Source organism: Carcharhinus amblyrhynchos, chromosome 3 (genome assembly GCF_965287045.1).
Source record: "Carcharhinus amblyrhynchos chromosome 3, sCarAmb.v2.hapA, whole genome shotgun sequence".
NCBI classification, from domain to species: domain Eukaryota; kingdom Metazoa; phylum Chordata; class Chondrichthyes; order Carcharhiniformes; family Carcharhinidae; genus Carcharhinus; species Carcharhinus amblyrhynchos.
The window spans coordinates 71,773,020-71,794,153 of NC_137326.1; the positions used below are offsets into that span (position 1 = coordinate 71,773,020).

A 21,134-nucleotide genomic window follows, 5' to 3' on the forward strand; every position below is an offset into this window, starting at 1 on the left:
GTGTCCAATGTGGATGGTCACCACCCCTGTATTGAGCTGAAGAATTCATACTGATTTCAGTCCCTCAATATTTCACAAGAAAAGTTAATTTTCTTTTCAGTATAATTGAAGGCTGTCACTATTGATCAATAAAATATTTGGAAGGTGGCATTGAAAATTGTTGAAATCAATTCAATTTCTTAGGAGACACTGAAGGCAGTTGGAACCCATCCGATCTTTGCTTTCTCCCATTGTTGGCTACACACAAACTTGAGACCGGAAAGTCCTCAAGGCCAGGGTGGAGCCATATAGTGCGGTGAGCTGTTCAACAGTCCAATGACTCTGATAGGGCTGCAAACTCCCACCAACGTAAAACTTTGTCTGTGACTTGAGTTTTAGGCATTGCAGCAACTGGTGCATTTACTTAACATTTGTGCTTGAAATAATTTATACATAACTTATAATGGGTGGCACAGTGGTTTGCACTGCTATCTCACAGTGCTAAGAGCCTGGGTTCAATTCTGGTTTCGGGTCACTGCCTGTGTGGAGTTTGCACATTCTCCCTGTGTGTGCATGGGTTTCCTTTGGGTGCTCCGGTTTCCTCCCACAGTCCAAAGATGTGCAGGATTGATAGATTAGCCATGGTAAATGCATGGGGTTACTGGAATAGGATGGGGCAGGAAAGTAAATGGGCATGGGTAAGATGTTCTTTCAGAGAGTTGGTGCAGACTCAATGGACAGAATGGCCTTCTACATTGTAGTGATTCTATAACTAATAAGCCACTGAAATGTTGCTTTTATATTCTTCTCATTTTTGATAGTGGAATTTTACAAGGCACGTGGCACAGTGGAACAGTGGTTAGCACTGCTGTCTCACAGTGTCAGGGACTTGGGTTCCAGTCCAAATGGTCTCTTTCCGCACTGTAGGGATTCTATGGTTCTACGCCAACTGTTGCCTCACATGAAGGCTTATTTTCCTCTGGGCTGCACCTCCTAGAACCCTACAGTACAGAAGGAGGTCATTTGGCCCATCAAGTCTGCACTGACCACAATCCCACCCCAGGACCAATCCCTACAACCCCACACATTTACCCCGCTAATCCCTCTAACCCACACATCCCGGGTCACTAAGAGGCAATTTAGCAAGGCCAATCGACCTAACCAGCATACTGTAGTGTGGGAGGAAACCGGAACATCTGGAGGAAACCCACGCAGACACAGGGAGAATGTGCAAACTCCACAAAGACATGACCCAAGCTGGGAATCAAACCCAGATTCCTGGAGCTGTGAGGCAGCAGTGCAAAACACTGTGCCACCGTGCTATCCATGGTGAGGAAAGGAGTGTATTAACTAGCTGCAAATGCATTGTTTGGAGATTAGGTTGGATAGATTATATGACTTTAACAAATTTGCGTGGAGAATTATGATAATTATGATAATTGTCAGAATATAGGAAATTGGATCACATCAGTTTGCTGCTAATGGGTAGATAGATGCCTGAGACCTCTACACCCAGGAACTAAATTTCTCATGTTTAATGCTCACAGCATCCAAATCTATCATTTGCTACAGCATTTTTTTGTATACTAAGACTGATAATTTATTTGAGATGATCTTATTGTCCTCATCCAGCATTGGTTTTCTTTTAAAATTTGATGATAGTTTGCCATGTCAGCTTGTTGAATTGAGCTGTTAATCCACTTGTTGCATTTTAGGGCAGCATGATTGGCCACTAGCTCATCTCCATGTTACCTGTATCTCAACATTGGCCATATCACTATGAGAAGATTTTTAAAATTATTTTCATGGGATGTGGCGAGGCTTGCATTTGTTGCCCATCTCTAATTGCCCTTGAATTGGGGGGGCCATTTCATAAGGCAGTTAAAAGTCAACCACATTACTCCGGGTCTGGAGTTACCAGACCAGGTAAGCTTCTTTCAGAGAAGATTCTCTTCTTCTTAAGGGCATTAGCAAATCAGATGGGATTTTATTGATAAAGTCAGTGGATTGTGCACATTCTCCTTGTGTCTGTATGGGTTTCCTCTGGGTGCTCCGGTTTCCTCCCACAGTTCAAAAGTGTGCGGCCATGGTAAATGCTCCTTATTATTCAAAGATGTGTAGGTTAGGAAGATTAGCATGATAAATATGTGGCTTATGGGGATAGGATCTGCTCTGTCAGAGAGTTGGTGTATTCTTGATGGACCGAATGGCCTCTTTCTGCACTGTAGGGATTCTATAATGATTACCATTATTGAGACTGGTTTTCAATATCAGTTTTTTTTAATGAATTTAAATTCCACCACTACCAATGATGGGATTTGGACGCATGTCCCCCAGGGTATTAACCTGGACCTGGATTACCAACACAGTGATATTCCCTCTGCGCCACTGTCCGCCCATATAAATCCCAAATAAGTACGTGCTATTTTACAGTAGGACACTAACTCAGGTCCACTCTTATTCAAATAGAGGCTTTAGATGAGAACCAGGTAACTTCCCTACTTCCCATATTTCAAGAATATTGATGGGCACAAGATAACCAAGAAGGAAGAAAGAACCCATAGTCATTGCTTTTATGAAAGAAGAAAGGAAAAAGATGAACAATGGGAAAGCTGATACCTTTCAAATTGTTACAACCAGGTGAGAAAGAATGAACTGGCACCCCTCTATTCAGCCTCCTCAGTTGGCCACAATAAAAATGTGTTAAGCTTCTTTTTCATGAGGAGATGGCTTTTTGAAAATCAGAATGTATTTAACCAATTAAGCTGTGAGTAATAAGGAGCCAATGAAACAAGTCTTGAGTCAAAGAACAAATTTATTAACTCTGAAATCTGAGGAAAAACTAATAAAAGAATAATTATGAACACACAAGTACCAGAAATAAGGGAAGTTAGAATCCAGTAAAATATGTTAAAACAATTCACAGTTAACCTGTTCTTGAGGTGTCAATTTTTAAACATTGCGGCTATTTTAGAAACATAGAGACGTAGAAACTAGAAGCAGGAGTAGGCCCATTTGGCCCTTCAATCCTGCTCCACCATTCATTTTGATCCTGACTGATCATCAAGTTCAATATCCTGATCCTACCTGCCCATATGTCACTTGACCCCTTTAGTCCCAAGAGCAATAACTAATTTCTTGTCAAAATCACACAACATTTTGGCCTCAACTACTTTCTGTGGTAGTGAATTCCACACATTCACCACTCTCTAGGTGAAGAAATTTCTCCTCATCTCAGTCCGAAAATATTTACTCCTTATCCTCAAACTATGACTGCTAGTTCTGGACTCCCTCACCATCGGGAACTATCTTTTTGAATCTACCCTGTCTAATCCTGTTAGAATTTATAAGTTTCAATGAGATCCTCTGTCACTCTTCTAAACTCCAATGAAATTAATCCTAACCAATTAAGTCTCTCCTCATATGAATAGGTTAGCCGGTTTGTGGATGCTGTCAGATATAGAAGATGTTGAATTATCACGAGATCTCGGTTCGTTGGTAGTTTTCTCATAACATTAGCTACTGAACCAAGTAATATACTTGTTTCAAATGAGAGAAACAGAGAGAGAGAGAGACCAGCTTTCATATTTCCTCTGCTGAAATCTCTGCAATCTCTACAGTGGCTACAGCATGGCATGTTATACTTCGGCTGTTGTGTATTTTCTAAGGGTTTTGAGTGGATCTGTCTGCAGCAGCCATTATTTTAATATCCTGCATTTACATTGTCGTGTCTCTTCCTTAAATTGTGCTGAATTTCAATGAGTATTTGAGTTACAGGAAATGTCTCTCTTTTCATACTTCCCTGAAGGTGATCTGTTTGATTTTCACCTTCACTTTGAAGGTGGCCTCTGTATCATTTCAAATTTCAAAATTTCCAGTCAGTTCAAATTTTGAAAAACATATTTTCAAAACTAAAGAAGTGTAGCCTCATGATAACAATGATGATGATAATAATGCCAGCGATTGACATGAAGCCTGCATGCTTAAGGTAACTATGCCAGTGTAGGAGATTGTAAGTGTGATGTTTATCTCTAACGTTTATCAACTGCAGGAGAAGATCAATAAGATGAAGGCAAACGAGACAAAACTGGAGGCTGACAAGCGCAAGCTCAAAGACATACTGGAAGCATCTGAGAGTCGTGTCACTAAATTGGAGTTATTACGGCGCTCCCTGGAAGGCGAGCTGCAGAGGGTGCAGTTGACACTGGCTGACCGTGAGACAGAAGTCCAAATCCTTCAAGACCGAATTGAGATGCTTCAGCATCAAGTGGCTGATGGTGAGACAAAGGCCATGTCTCTCCAGCTCACCCTTGACCGGCTGACGATGACCCTGGCCAAAACTGAGGAAGGTGAGAGTCACCTGAAGGACAAGGTACACAGTCTGTCGCTGACTCTCTCGGACACGAGTGCTGGAGCAACCGTACTACAGGACCGAATTTCTCAGCTTCAAAAAGCACTAACATCTAGTGAACAGGACCGACGTGTACTTCAGGTAAAAGCTAATTCACCCTTTGTCATATGTCATATGTCAGAATGTCATATTCTCAGATCAGAGAGTCATACTCCCTCTCTACATCCAGAAATTCCATGCTTCAGTTACCTCTAGATGTGACATTCTAACGTTCTGGCGGTTTGCCTTCCCCAAATTTCAAACAAAACTTTTGCTGCCTGCGCCCTGACTTGCATCATGTCTCGTTTAGTCATCACTCTTACGCACGCTGACCTACATTGCTTTCTAGTCCCGCAAATCCTCAGTTTTAAAATGATTGCCTTCAGTTAAATCCTTCCATGACTGGCCCATTTCTATCTCTGAGGCCACCTCCAGTTCTACAACTTTCCAATAACACTGTGTTCTTCCAATTCTGACCTCTTAGAAATCACCAACCTTAATCACTCCCAACATTGATGGCTCTACCTTCAGCTGCCTGGGTCTTAAACTGTGGAATTCCTTCCCTAAACCTCTGCACCTCTCTCTCTGCTCTTTTAGGACACTTACCTCTCGTGAGCAAGCTTGTGATCACCCTTTATATCACATAAAGATATATCTTTATGTGGCTTGGTATCAAATGCTGTCTGATAAGTCCCCTGTGGAAACTCCTTGGGAAATTTTACTGTGTTAAATGTGATAGAAAAATGGATTGTTGTTGTTATAGCAGGCCAAATATCAACAAGATAGCAGATGAAGCACAATAAAGTTTTAAAGTTTATTCATTAGTGTCACAAGTATGCTTACATGAACACTGCAATGAAGTTACTGTGAAAATCCCCAAGCCATCACACTCCGACATATGCTCAAATACACTGAAGAGAATTTTTTTTAGCACGGTCAATGTATCGAACCAGCATGCCTTTCGGACTGCGGGAGGAAACCAGAGCACCCGGAGGAAACCCATGCAGACACTACACAGACGGTGACTCAAGTCAGGAATCAAACCCGGGTCCCTGGCGCTGTGAGGCAACACTGCTAACCACTCTGCACTGTGTCGCCCTCACTGTGCCACCGTGACACCTTCCATGAAGTGTGTAGTTATCCACTTTGGTCATAAGAATAAACTATTAGAATATTTTTTTAAAAATTGAGAAACTTGTAAGTGTTGATGTTGAAAGAGATAGGGTGTGCTTGCACAAGGAACACAGGAGGTTAGCACACAGCTGCAGCCAGCATATAGGAAGGCAAATGGCATGTTGGCCTTCATTGCAAGAGAATTGGAGTCAAGAATAAAGAAGTCTTGTTAGGGTTGTACAGCGTTTTGGTGACACCTCACCTGTAGTAGTGTCTGCAATTTTCATCTCCACATTTAAGAAAGGATATAGTTGTATTGGAGACAGTGCAGCAAAGGTTCACTAAATTGATCCTGAAGATGAGGAGGTTGTCACATGATGAGAGGCTGAGTAAATTGTGCTTATATTCTCTGAAGTTTAGAAGAATGAGAAACAATCTCATTTTAGCCTATAATTCTGAAGAAGCTTAACAGGGTGAACACTGAGAGATTGTTTCCAGGAATTTAAAACACAGGGACACAATCTCAGGGTAATGGCTCAATCATTCAGGACTGAGATGAGGAGAAATTTTTTCACAGAAAGGACTATGAATCTTCGGAATTCTCGACCCTTGAGGGTGGCGATACTCCATTTTGAATATATTTAAGGCTGGGCTAGACAGATGTTTGGGCCGGAATTCTCCAATGTAATTCACCCTGCCACCACTGCTATTAAGAACAAAGAATTTGATGCTCAGCAGCAGAGCTGGAGAATCTCAGCCATGGGCAAGGTGGAGAGTTTGGCTCTGGGTGAGAAAGTGGAGTTGTGTCCCAAGATCAGCTTTGATTGTATTGAATGATGAACTATAGTCGTATTGAGTGGCAGAACAGGCTCGATAGGCCACATGATCTACTCCTGCTCCTATTTCTTATGTTCTGAGAAGTATAAGGCATTGAACCAGAAAATGCAGACTCGGAATGATCACCCCGTGAGCAATACTGGTGATTGGAAAACATATTTTTACACAGACTAGTGCCCAGTTGCAATAGCTACAACAACAGTTGATGTTGGAAAAGTATCTGACAAATAGTGAGATCAAGAAATAATAATGTAGGTTCTGGAAAGTGAAAAATAAAAACAGAAAGCTATTCAACAGCTCTGACAGCATCTGTATCAGAACAGAATTCAGTCAATCCACATTTTGTTTCAAGCGTCTCCCTTAAGACAATCACTCAAAGTGAGATTTGAAGTCATGAGGGAATGCTGTATCATTATCAGGATGGCAGGCTTTGGGTTGGGTCACCATTATCTGTAGACAACATCATGTTAGAGGTAAATGATGGAGATGTTTGGTTATCTTTAAAAATTATTGGATATTGTACCAAGTTTTTCCATTGATCTTTAGTTGGCATATAGTTCATAATAGCTTATTGTCCATGGACTGCGTAAAATGGGCTCATGATGTCATACTCCACATATTATCCCATTGACAAGCAGGAATCAAGGTGATACAGTCTATATGAGCAGTGTTCTGATTGGCTGGCAATTGTCCTATTCTAGTTGGCTTTGTTTTAAGATACAGTAATAGTCTGATGGTATTTGAGGTAATAAAGTACAGACTGTAACTAACAAGACTGGAGTTACACTGCCCTTGCTCTGCTTTCCCTAATGATAATAAACACTTTCTCAGAACAATAAAAATATCTTATTTTAAGTTTTTAAAGTACCCAAGGGATCCAAGCTAACTCTTTAAAATCAGCTTCTCCCAAAACTGAAATTAAATCGCATTCAGTGGTAAGCCAAATTTGTGTGGAAAGGGCTTCTGAAGTTTGAAATTTTTTTTAACAATTTGTTCTTGGAATTTGACCATCATTGGCAAGGGAAGCTTTTGGTGTCCATCCTAAACTGCTCTTGAGAAGGTAATGGTGAGTTGCCTTCTTGAACTGCTGCAATCAATGTGGTGTAGCTACATCCACAGTGATGTTAGGGAGGGAGTTTCAGGATTTACACCCAGAAACAATAAAGGAATGGCAATATACCTTGAAATCTTGCTGTCGTTTACCCGGCAAGATCTATGGTTCCGCCAATGACACATCCCCGCTGCAGGTTGCCAGGCATCAAGGGGGGTTTTCAATGGGAAATCCCATTCACAATGGCAGGACCATAGGATCACACCATCAGCGACTGGCCTGCCACCTCCAGCCACTGTTTCAAGTCAGGATAGTCAGTTACTTAGTAGAGAACCTTGGGTAAAATTTTAAGAATGGTGAGCGATTAACACTTGCCATCTCATGCATCAGTGCCCAACTTATGATCATTTACGGCCTTAATAAGTGAATGGGTAGCTTTCCCACCTGTGACCCTGCCTACCCAAGCATGAAATTACATCTGCGTTTTGGTGGGTGGGCTCGCAGGAGGAGTCCCATCCATTCAAGTTTACACCGCCCCCTCCCCACCCCTCCAACCCCAGCCCTGAATCTGCCTTGGGGTGAGGTAAAATTCCGCCCTTGATATTCCATTGAGCCTGCTACCCTTGTCCTTTTGGGTGATAGAGGTTGCTGCTTAGTTAGGCGCTGGTGAAGGAATCCAAAAGTAACCAGTTGCTGAGCAGAACTACCATATTTGGCATTGCCAGCAATATTTATATTATGTGAACAAATTATAAAAAATTTTGGGACGTCTTAAGATGAGGAAATATGATATATAAATACATGTTCTGGTGACTTATGGGGTAGCTGCAGGAACAAAATGACCACAAAGGGTCCAGATTATGGCAAAACTCGACTGGTTCAGTATGTCCTTCAAGGATGTGAATCATACCATCAATATCCCTTGACAACCCCAAGTCCTAGTCTGAGACCCATGACTCTTTTTCTCATTTGTGGGATTGGGCCTCTCTGACTCGATATTTACTGCCCATCCCAAATTGCCCTTGAGAATGTGGTGGTGAGCTGCCTTCTTGAACTGTTGCAGCCCCTGTGCTGTAGGTACCCCCACAGTGCAGTTAGGGAGGGAGTTCCAAGGTTTCCAGTTCCACGGTATCTAGTTGTATCTTGAGCCACTCATTTACCAAAGTAACTTGTGCTTCCCTCTTCAGTACTGTGCTCTGTACCAGATGCATTTTGGAGTTTTGGAGCAAAACTCAAAGTCCTCCACCAATACAGGCCCTCATCCAATAATAATCATCAAATATGCTCCTGATTACATGAGGGGGGTCTACTCTTCTGAAAAGTCAGTTTTCCTGACCCATTTTGCAGATCATGTTTGGCTGTTTCCACTCAAGCAGCTGCTACCAGAGCGGAAGTTTACACTCTCCAAGGGCAAAGCCCCTCACTTTTCATCTGCGTTGTTGTATCTGGCAGCCCGGCTCTGAATAAATCAATGTCTAAATTCACTGCAGCATTAGTGTGGGCGGAACAAATAAATCTGAATGAATTCTAGGAAACAATCTTGCGTTGAGGATCCATTTTAACTTTGTATTATATATTGTGTAAGAGAGTGATAGTGAATCAGCAGCCCAGTTTAATTCTCTCCCAGTTAAAATTGCCACTGACTTCAAAGGAATTAAAAATCATGACAATGTAAAACAGATTGCTGATTTGCTGTTTACATTGTAGTGCAATAACATAATGATTTCTGAAAAATAGTATTCACTCAGCCATGTCCAGAGCAGTAACCTCATATATGTCCCATCCCAGCAGATTATTCCCATTCTACATTCTTAAAAGTAAAATAAGCGTTGAACCTAAACCATCAGCAGTATTTGATGTGTCATTAGGCTGCCCCTCAGAGTGAATTAGATATGAATTGGTAACCATCATTCTCCATGTTTTGACCTCTGATCTTGACCATGATATAAGGAAGACTACTAGCCTATGTGTCATTCCTTACCACAGATAACAAAGAAAATCAGGTTGTGTTATCCTTGACTCAAACTGTCTCCATTAAATCATGTAACCTTCTGAGCTGCAAAATGACTCAAAATCTCAAAGCGAGTCAAGCACATCAATTTTCACATCGGAAATTAACTGTGTGTAACAGAAACACAGAATGGCTACAGCGCAGAAGGTTAAAAAACGTTTTAGAACTTTCCAGTAAAATCCAGTCTTGTTCGTCAGTAAAGGAGCTAATCCCCGTCTGGCAACTACCCACTTGGATCCTGTCAATAATGTTCAATCAGACGGACACAAAGCCTTTCTAGAAACATCTTTGTCTCCAGACCCCTGGTACTGATTGTGTCTCTGTGCCAACACCAAAGAAAATCCAATTCTTCTTGGGTATTTTGAGATGGCTGCGAGCCAACTTCAATGCTTCAAGTTTAGGGAAGACCCAAAAGGCAAGGAATGGGAAAAAACAGCGTAATAGCACCATCTGTATCCAATTACCTTGGTGACCCTGTCCAACCTTCACTGAACGTGTTGTGCATGAAGAAAATTGACTTTGTGGAAAATCCTACAATTCACTCTGAGCCTGGCATTACACGCTGAATGCTTGTGGATATTGTGATGTACTGGGTGCTCATCTAATGTACAGCCTCTGTAATGAGAACTCCTTAAATCGAGACTTAAAATCTTTTTCTATAACAAACTAAATTTGCAAATAAATTCATTTTATCTATCCCCCCCATCTGTCAATCTTCAGTGAGTTATTCCTGTTTATCATCTCAGGTCTTTCAGTGTGTCTGTCCCTGCATTTGTGATCCTTTGATCTGTACTTCCCTCCAATTCTGATCCTTCTGTCCCTCCCTCCATCTCTACTCCTCTAATATGTCTATCCTGCCATCCCTGATCTTCTGGTGTGTTTGTCCCTCCACCTCTATACCCATCTCTCCTTCCACCTCTGATCTCTCACTGAGTCTTTTCCTCCACCGCTGTTTGTTCAGTCTGTCTCTCTTTTTGATATTTTGTTTCATATTCTGATTTACAGTATGCACAATGTTCTGTTGCAACACTTCTCTGCCCTGGTGTAACTTTGCATTTGAACCAAAAATTGAAAAAGTCTTACCCGACAAGAATAAACCTTTTTTTCCAGTCCTAACTTGCGAACTATGGAATAAGTGCAAGATTAAATCAGATACAGTCAAGTAGTGAAATAATTACTGAGATTCCTGCACATGTTAGACATGAACAGACGATGTCAGATAGCAACTGTCAAAGAGATTCAGCTTTAATGCCTGAGTCTGCAAGAGGAAATTATTCCACAGTGGGTAGGGAGAGATTGCGAAGGGAGTATAGCAATAACAATACTGAGAGCCTCCAGAAATAAGAATAGACAACAGCTCTGGAGCAATCTCACCATGTGGTGTCTGTGACATTGTGCAAAGCTGAGAATGACTCCTCGGGTGCTGTTATCTTTGCTCAGACAAGGAGAGAGCTTTTTATGTGTTTGTCTTGGCAAATGGCCAGTATGCCAAGCGCTGTAATAATCCTAACAGTGTTTGTTTAATAGAGAGCAGCATCAGAGGCGAGAGTGTGGATGGTGAGGGTTGGGGGGGCATTTTGGAAAGCAGACCTCTCAGTCAAATAGTCTGTCCTCTTAACTCTAACTATTGCTGAATTTTACATAAAGAAATAAGTCACCAACTTTTCCACCCTTTTAGTAGGATTTGCAAGAAAGTCTTGACATGGCAACTAAGATCTCACCAGCAATGCAGGCCACGGCACAGCAGTTGATGCTCTTGCCTCATTGCAGCTCAGGAAGGTATCTTTTACAGCTCAGATGTTCATGACGCAGTGCTTGTGATCCAACTTTGGTACATGAGATTCATGATGCTGGGCGTTGTGAGACTAGAATTCACCATCAGTGACTGTTATAAATCTTCCAAGTTTTGTGCTGAACATTCTTTCAGGTTTGACATTAGTGGTCTCGCTGGAGAACAGACCTCAAGTCTCCTATGATCTGGAGCACATCTTGTACTACATCTAGTTAAGCAATAGCATAACCTGAGGCATGACATAGAATCCTTGCAGCATACATTGGCAACTATGACCTCGCATGTGCCACTTTGTGGATTCTCCTGCCTTCGGAAGGCAGAGGGAAAAACATTCTAGTGGGACAAAGCACAAATGTGAGCTGACATGGTGGGAGGGGAGGCAATGGCATAATGACATTGTCGCTGGACTAATAATCCAGAGACCTAGGGAAGCTCTGGGGACCGGGATTTGAATCCCACAATGGCACATGGTGAAATTTGAACTTAATAAAAAAAAGTCTGTAATTCAAGACTGGATTCCCCAACCTCGCCTGTGATGGGATTCTCCCAACCCTATGCAGTGAATGAAGATTTGATAGAGCACAAAATTCTCCATTCTTACTGGCAGCAGGAGCGAGGCATGCGAGACCGGAAAATTCCAGCCTAAAAGTCTAATGATGACCATGAAACCCATCTGCTTCAGTAATGTCCTTTAGGGAAGGAAGTACGCCATTCTTACATGGTCTAGCCTACATGTGACTCCAGACCCACAGTAATATGGTTGACTCTGAAATGGATAACAAAGAGGGATGGGCAATAAATGCTGGCCTAGCCAGCAATGCCCTCATCCCATGAATGATTTTTTTAAAACACTGGTTTATTTTGTATGAAAGATATAATTGAGTAAAATGTAGTTTTCACAATCCGATGAGCCACTGCCCTCAATTCCTCATTCCATGAAAAAGATTAGATTGTACTGACATAAGAACATAAGAACATAAGAAATAGGAGCAGGAGTAGGCCATCTAGCCCCTCGAGCCTGCCCCACCATTCAATAAGATCATGGCTGATCTGAAGTGGATCAGTTCCACTTTCCCGCTCTCTCCCCATAACCCTTAATTCCCTTGTCTGTCAAAAACCTATCTACCCGTGACTTAAATATATTTAGCGAGGCAGCCTCCAGCACTTCAACGGGCAGAGAATTCCAGAGATTCACCACCCTTTGAGTGAAGAAATTCCTCCTCAACTCCGTTCTAAACTGCCCCCCACTTATCTTGAGGCTGTGCCCTCTAGTCCTGCTGTCCTTTCTGAGTGGGAAGAATCTCTCTACCTCTACCCTATCCATCCCCTTCATTATCTTATACGTCTCTATAAGATGCCCCCTCATCCTTCTAAACTCCAACGAGTACAGACCCAGTCTATTTAGTATCTCTTCATAGTCCAACCCCCTCATCTCCGGTATCAGCCTAGTGAACCTCCTCTGCACTCCCTCCAAGGCCAAAATATCCTTGCGCAAGTGCGGCGACCAAAACTGCACACAGTAATCCAGCTGCGGCCTCACCAGTACCCTGTACAGTTGCAGCAAGACCTCCCTGCTTTTATATTCTATCCCCCTCGCTATAAAGGCCAACATCCCATTCGCCTTCTTGATCACCTGCTGCACCTGCAGACTGGGTTTTTGCGACTCATGCACAAGGACCCCCAGGCCCCTCTGCACCGTAGCATGCTGCAGCTTTTTGCCCTTTAAATAGTAATCCCTCTGACTATTATTTCTGCCAAAGTGGACCACCTCACTCTTGCTAACATTGTACTCCATCTGCCAGGTCCTCGCCCACTCGCTCAGCCTATCCAGATCCCTCTGCAGACTTTCTACACCCACCGCACAATTTGCTTTTCCACTCATCTTTGTGTCATCAGCAAATTTCGTTACCCTACACTCAGCCCCCTCCTCCAGATCAACTATATAAATGGTAAATAGCTGAGGCCCCAGCACTGATCCCTGCGGCACTCCACTAGTCACCAACCGCCAACCAGAATAGCACCCATTGATACCAACTCTCTGCCTCCTATTAGACAACCAATCCTCTATCCATGCTAACACCTTACTCCCAACTCCATGCACCCTAACCTTCTGAAGCAACCTTTCGTGCGGCACCTTTTCAAACGCCTTTTGAAAATCGAAAAACACCACATCCACTGGTTCCCCTCTGTCTACTGCATATTAGATTAATATACATATTAGATTGAAGCTTACTTTAAAGCTAGTTATTTGAGATTAACTGGTCCTAGTTTCTGGTTTGATCTACTGGTATTAACCCAACCATTTTGATCTCTTTAATTAAGGGATAGAAAACAAAATACTTTGAAAACCATGAGGTCAGGGTTAGAACTACTTAGCTGTCAATTATCAGTAGTTTCAAATTAGAGCTAATCATGGCACATGTTGTAAATATCTCAACCTACTGGTTAAGATCAAGTGTCAGATCAAGCCCAAGGTGGGGTGCAATGCCTTTTCTTATCAGCTTGTATCCAGTATGTCTGTCTCTTGTGGGGTCCATGAATTGGATTCATTGTTTTTTGGAGAAAGCAAGGAGATAGACTAAGGGTTTGTCTGGTCCACTCTGAGCATTGAGAGAAGGAGAGGAGACTCTGGCAGTTCCGCACACAAGTGTCTTTTGAGCAACTGTCAACTATGAGATATCGCATTCCACCAATGGCTCCGAAAAGAGACAGTGTGGCATTTGTGCCATTTGTTGCAGGACCTGCAACCTCGGGGCATGGGTGGGATGGGGGGTGTGGGGGGTGGTGTTGGGGGGTTTGGGGGGGAGCAGTGGGCACCCACTCCTCATGGCTGTGAAAGTGACAGCTACCTTGGACTTTTAAGCCATCCAGGTCCTTCTAAACTGCCAGTGGAGACCTTTGTGGCATTTCCCAACCATTAGTCCACAAGTGTGTCAAGGATATCACGGATGCTCTGTATACCCGTGCTGGCCAGTATATTAAATTTGACCTGGACCAGGCCCAGCAGGAAGCCCGGGCTGCAAGGTTTGCGGCTATCGTGGGGATGCCAAATGTGCAGGGGGCTATAGACTGCACCCAAGTCACCCTCAAGGCCATAGTGAAGAACCCAGGGAGATTCATGAACATAAAGGGCTTCTATTCAATAAACGTGCAGTTGCTGTGTGACTATCAGTTGAATATCATGTACACCTGTGCCAGATACCCCAGCAGTGTGAATGACAGTTTCATATTGAGGAGAAGCCCAGGATGCAGGGATGGCTCATGAGGGACATAGGATACCCGCTTTGGACATGGCTGATGACGCCTGTGCAGAGGCCTGAGACTGAGTTGGAGACCCAGTATAATGAGGCCCACGTTGCCCTCTGTTCAATAGTGGAAAGGTGCATAATGTTCCCCTAAATGGTTTCAGGTGCCTGAACTGCTCTGGCAGAGCATTCCAATATCGCCCCCAGATATTGTCCCACATTATGGTGTTGTGCTGTGTCCTACACAACCTGGTGCCGCAGCAAGGAGACCTTTTGAAGAGGAGGCTGACCAGTCAGGGGTTGCGGGGGAGGAGGCTGCCCAGCAGGAAGAAGAAGAAGAGGACAATGAACAACAGCACCCAAGTGCTGGAGGGCTGGTGGCAGCAAGGATCTGGCATGTGAGAGCAGCAAGGGAGGCCTTGAGCACAACACGCTTTGGTTACTAGGGGTACATGGGTTCCATTCCCTGTGCTCCCCCCTCCCCCACCTTGAAGCCCGACAATCTCCTGCAACATTGTAACACAGAGTGGTGAGCCTGGGCATGCTGTGTTAATGAGCTTCTGTGGCAGGCAGGAGAGTGATGCGACCCACTACGCGCCATTGTGAAGATGCGCTAGTGTAAACTAGTCTGACTCTCACCTGAATTCCGCATGCACACTGGCACCTGAGCCAATGTCTGGGTGGTGGTTAAGGGAGCACTAAATCCTCATTGCAAGGCCCCAGAGCGGGTGGGGTTAGGGGGTGTAGTGAATCTCTTGTGAGTTCTGGGGATGCCATGGCAGATGCTGTAAGTCACTGCCAATGTGTACCACCTGCTGCAATTAATGAATTATTTGAGCACCTTGATTTTCTCTAGCCTGTGAGAGGCTAATTAGAGACAGGTGTGGGGTGAAATATCATTTATTGTTGCCAACAATAGTGCTTTCAAAATAAGTAATAATATAAAAAATGGGGAGTTAGGTGAAAATTATCTTAACCCTTTGAAACTAAAAATCTGCCTGTGGTTTGCTAGCTAACTCAGAGCCTAAAATGGCAAGAAATGGGAACCTATTAAAGGAGTCATGCTGCAACCATACCGGATGTTGGTGAGACCACATTTGGAATATTGTGTTCAGTTCTGGTCACCTCATTATAAGAAGAATGTGGAAGCATTGGAGAGAGTGCAGAGGAGATATACCAGGATGCTGCCTGGTTTGGAGGGTAGGTCTTACAAAGAAAGGTTGAGGGAGCTGGGGCTTTTCTGTTTGGAGCGGAGGAGGATGAGAGGCTACTTAATAGAGGTTTATAAGATGACGAGAGGGATTGATAGTGTGGACGTGCAGAGACTATTTCCTCGGGTGGATGTAGCTGTTACTAGGGGGCATAACTATAAGGTTCATGGTGAGAGATATAGGAGGGATGTCCGAGGTAGATTCTTCGCTCAGAGAGTGGTTGAGGTGTGGAATAGACTGCCTATTGCGATAGTGGAGTTGGACACTTTAGGAATTTCCAAGCGGCTATTGGATAGGCTCGTGGAGCACTCCAGAATTAAAGGGAGGGGATAGCTTGATCTTGGGATTGGACATAGCTTGGCATAACATTGAGGGCTGAAGGGCCTGTACTGTGCTGTAATGTTCTATGTTCTATGTTCAGAGGAGGTGGCAGTGGGGGTGGGGTGGGGGGGGGGAGCGTGGGGGGTGGGATCAAGGAAAAATATCAAAGGCGGAAAAGTGAATAAGAAAAATGATAGTCAGAGAAACCCAAGGTCCAAATTCAAACAGGGCCTCAGTGAAAGATAGTGGAAACAGGACCAATAATGTTAAAAAGACAAGCCTAAAGGATTTGTGCATTAAAGCGTGGAGCATTCGTAATAATGTGGATGAATTAATCGCACAAATAAATGTAAATGGTTATGATATAATCGAGATTACGGAGACGTGGCTGCAGGGTGACAAGGGATGGGAGCTGACTATCCAGGGGTATTCAGAATTTAGGAAGGGCAGACAAAAAGGTAAAAGTCGTGGAGTTGCATTGCTGTTTAATAGAAAGTTAACACCATACAAGGAAGGATTAGCTTCGACAATGTGGAATCTTTATGGGTAAAGCTAAGAAACACCAAGGGGCAAAAAACTTTAATAAAGGTTGTATGTAGACTGCCAAACTGGAGTGGTGATGCTGGGAGTGACATCCAACAGGAAACTAGAGATGCATACAATAAAGGAAAATCTGTAATTATGGGTGATTTTAATTTGCATATAAATTAGGCAAAGCAAATTAGTCACAATACCATAGAAGAACTCTTCCAGGGATGTGTATGGGACGGTTTTCTGGACCAATACATTGAGGAACTAACTAGAGAGAAGGGCATTCTAAACTGGGTATTGTGTAATGAAAAAGGAATAATTGGCAATCTAGTTGTGCGAGGCCCCTAGGGAATGAATGAATATAACATGATAGAATTTTCCATCAAGTTGGAGAATGATGTAGTTGATTCTGAGATGAGGTTCCTGAATCTCAATAAAGGTAAGTACAATGATATGAGGCATGTGTTACTTGAAGGGTTGATGGTGGATAGGCAATGGCAAACATTCAAGGAGTGCATGAGTGAACTGCAACAATTGTCTGGCACAAAAGTAAAACTGGAAAGGTGGCAAAACCACAGCTTACAAGGGAAATTAGAGATAGTATTCGATCCAAGGGAGACACCTTCAAATTGGCCAAGAAAAACAACTGACCTACAGATTAGGAGCAGTTTAGAATTCAGCAAATGAGGACCAAGGGACTGATTAAGAAGAGGAAAATAGAGTATGAGAATAAGCTTGCTGAGAACATAAAATTAACTATACAAAATTGGTGAAGACAAATATAGATCCTTTACAGTCAGAAACAGAGGAATTTATAGTGGGGAACCAAAGAAATAGTTGACAAATTGAATATATATTTTGGTTTTGTCTTCACAAAGAAGGACACAAATAAGGTACCAGAAATATTGGCGAACACGAGATTTAGTGAGAGGGAAGAAATGAAGGAGATCAGTATTAGTAGATAAATTGTATTGGGGAAGCTGTTGGGATTACAGGACTTGATCCCCTGTGAGATATTAAGGGGTTAACATCGCATGCAACTAAGAACTTCTGAGTTGATTTCAAAATGACAAGCTTAAGACACCTGTGATTAATGAATTTACCCTTTAACAGTTCTCTTTCTTTCAACATAAAGATATTACGACCTTAGATATGGTTAACTTGACTAGAACAAAGGGTGCCTTGTGATTAGGTATATTGTATCAGATCACATGTGATCATAAGGATTGCAAAAGCTACATAAAGGGGGACTGTCCCATTATTCAGCACACCTTTGCTACCTGACTCCTAGCACTAAGTGGAAGTTATGTAGCAAAGGTTTGCCAGCTTGCGTATATAAGAAGAATAAAGAACTTTTGAATCGGACAGCGATTGGTTTTTGCCTTTGTATCAAGGGTAGAAGAGTCTCGCGAAAAACAAACTGAACACGTGCATCCCCATGTACTATTGGAAGTGGCCTGAGAAATAGTAGATGCATTGGTGGTCATCTTCCAAGATTCTATAGACTCTGGAATAGTTCTGACAGATTGGAAGGTAGCTAATGTAACCCCACTTTTTAAAAAGGGAGGTAGAGACAAAACTGGAAATTATAGAACAGTAAGCCTTACATCAGTAGTAGAGAAAATTCTAAAAGCCATTATCAAAGATTTTGTAGCAAAACACTTGGAAAATAGTGGCAGGATCAGACAGAGTCAACATGGATTTATGAAAGGGAATCTACTGGAATTCTTTGAGGATGTAGCTAACAGAGTTGATGAGGAGAAGTCATTGGATGTGGTTCATTTGGACTTTCAGAAGGCTTTCAATAAAGTCGCACAAAAGTGATTAGTTTGTAAAATTAAACTGTATGGGATTGGGGTAGTGTATTGAAATGAATAGACAACTGAGTGGCAGACAGAAAACAAAGGCTAGAATTTTACCGGCATGCCCGACCTAATTCCGAGGACAGGTGAGGCTCGGAGAAAGGCATTTTCCATTTGTCTTGGGCGGGGTCGTATGAAACTTGGGCAGATGTGCCAGTGAAATTCCACCTAAAGAGTAAGAATAAATAGGCCTTTTTCCAAATAGCAGGCAGTAGTTAGTGGGGGAGGAATCAATTCTGGAACACCAGCTATTCACAATACACAATTAATGATTTAGATGAGGGAATGAAAAGTAATACCTCCAAATTTGTAGATGACATAAAGCTGGGTGGGAGGGAGAACTGTGAGGAGGATACAAAGATCTCTCAATGTCATTTGGACAAGTTCATTGAGTGGGCAAATGAATGGCAGATACAATATAATGCGGATAAATGTGAGGTTATGCACTTTGGTAGCAAAAACAGGAAGGCAGTTTACTATCTCAATGGCCATAAATTAGGAGAGGGGAATGTGCAACAAGATCTGTGTCCTCGTACACCATTCACTGAAGCTAAGCAGGTGCAGCAGGCAGTATAAAAGGCAAATGGTATGTTAGCCTTGATAGCAAGAGGATTCGAGTGCAGGAGCAGGGATGACTTGCTGCAATTATACAGGGCCTTGGTGAGGCCACACCTGAAATATTGTGTGCAATGTTGTTCTCTTTATCAAAGGAAGAACATTCTTGCTCTAAAGGAAGTGCAGAGAAGATTATCAGACGCATTTCTGGGATGGCAGGGCTGATGGATGAGGAGAGATTGAGTCAGTTAGGATTATATTCACTGGAGTTCAGAAGAATGAGGAGGAACTCATAGAAACAGATAAAATTCTAACAGGACTAGATGCAAGAAGGATGTTCCCAAAAGTGGGGGTCTCTAGAACCAAGGGCCACAGTCTGGGGACACAGAGTCGACCATTTAGGACAGAAATGAGAATGAATTTCTTCACCCAGAGAGTGGTAAGCCTGTGGAAATCGCTATCACAGAAAGTAGTTGAGGCCAAAACATTGTGGGTGGGATTCTCCCAAAAATATTCTAAGTGCTGAATTTGCATAAAAATGAGTAAATCACACTTTCTTTTTAAGCAGGATTTTCAAAAAGAATCTCCCACACTCTTTGCACTAGCATGAATCTCATTAAAAATCTGTGGGCAGGTCCTATTCCCACTGGAACGGCCGGCAGCATAGCCCTGAGCGAGCCACTGCCCAAGCGCCGATCTGTTATTAGCAGAGGTCGCCGCATGCATAGTAGCCCCACACTGCTGGCCTCCGAATCGCTGGCCAGCTTGATCGCTGGCCAGCACAACAACCCTCCATCACTGGCCATGCCCCTTCACCCCCTCCCCCCGTGTCTCACCAGTGAGATCCATGATTTTTGACTTTCGCCGGATCTTGAGCCCCCACTGCCATTCCTGCAGATGGAGAGCATGGGCTCAAGATTGCCCCCTATGACTTTAAGTGCAGTAGAATGTCTCAAAACTCAGGTGACGAGACCAGATGGAGCAAGGCAGGGATTTCCTCAACCCAAAGACACTTGACTTAAGATAATTAATGTTAATGGAGTGTAGGTGAATCAGGATGCAGAGTATTTGAGTTTGGTTTTGTTTGCAAGACTCTTTTTATGGTACAGCTATTTGCAAATATTTCATGCCCGTCTTCACTTGATTCTGCGGCTGTAAATGGAAGAGATTACAGAGCTTAAAGCCAAAGCTTGCCCCCCACTGCTCAACCCTCTGAGTCAGGGAATAGTCAATCTGATCTGCTTTCCTGTGAGCTGCTAGCATTCCTTATTCAGGAATGGGAGCCTCAGATTTACTTTCTCTACCTAGCCCAGTGACTGAGCAACAGAACTTAGTGCCACTGACAGTGGGCAGGAGTTGTTATCATGGCTGATCAAAACCAAATTGGTTGCATTGGAATTTTCTATTAAAGTTCTCCCAAAAGAACCTGCAAATATTTCTGCCTCCAAACCTTGCTCAGTATTTGGCAAGGCAGCTGACATCTGTCCCTGATATGTTCAGAAAGATGAAAAGACTGGAGCTTTTTTCCCAAAAAGAAAGAAGGCTGAGAGGGAGGTCTTTAAAATTATGAATGAGTTTGATTGGATAGACTTAAAATATTTTCCACTATGGGGCCTTTTTTGGAGGATAAATCTTAGATAGTCATTAAAGACCAAATGGAGAATTCAGGAGCAACTTTTGACCCAGGAATTGGTTAAAATGTGGAACTTGCAACTGTAAAGAATAGCTGAGGTGAATAGCATTTAAGGGGAAACTGGAAGAATAGATGAGGAGAAAGGAAGATAGCTTGATAGGATTAGAAGTAAGGTGGGAGAAGGGTCAGTATGGAGTATTAACACCAGACCAACTGAACTGAATGGCCTGTCCTGTAAATATTATGTAATTCTATGTAATTTTCTGTAAATGGGCCTCACCTGTCTTTTGTTTGTTTGTGTTTTGGCCACAGGAGCGGTTAGACACCATCCACCAGGGACTCTCAGACACTAAGAAAAAAAACCATGCTTTGGTGGAACGTGTGCAATTGATGCAGAATGCACAGGCAGATCTGGAGCTGAAGCGCTTGGAGCTGGAAGGACAGAACCGGCAACTGCAGGAGGTAGACACCAGAAATCGGGAGGCATTACCATGCAGAAATTTGAGTTTATGGATGTCAACGTTTGACTGGCATCATCAGTAGGGACCCACTTATGTTGATGAATCAAACAGCAACAAAATAATTATCTTCCAGATCAATCTT

General features: G+C 42.9%; 1 protein-coding gene across 1 annotated transcript in view; it reads left to right on the plus strand.

The window, feature by feature from the left end:
• The window catches only part of crocc2 (ciliary rootlet coiled-coil, rootletin family member 2), a 271,300-nt gene that overhangs the window by 189,403 nt on the left and 60,763 nt on the right, over positions 1 to 21,134 (plus strand). Inside the window, exons 31-32 of the mRNA XM_080185255.1 lie at positions 4,031 to 4,471; positions 20,844 to 20,993. Coding sequence (XP_080041381.1) covers positions 4,031 to 4,471; positions 20,844 to 20,993 — 591 coding nt within the window. The remainder of the gene's footprint in view (positions 1 to 4,030; positions 4,472 to 20,843; positions 20,994 to 21,134) is intronic.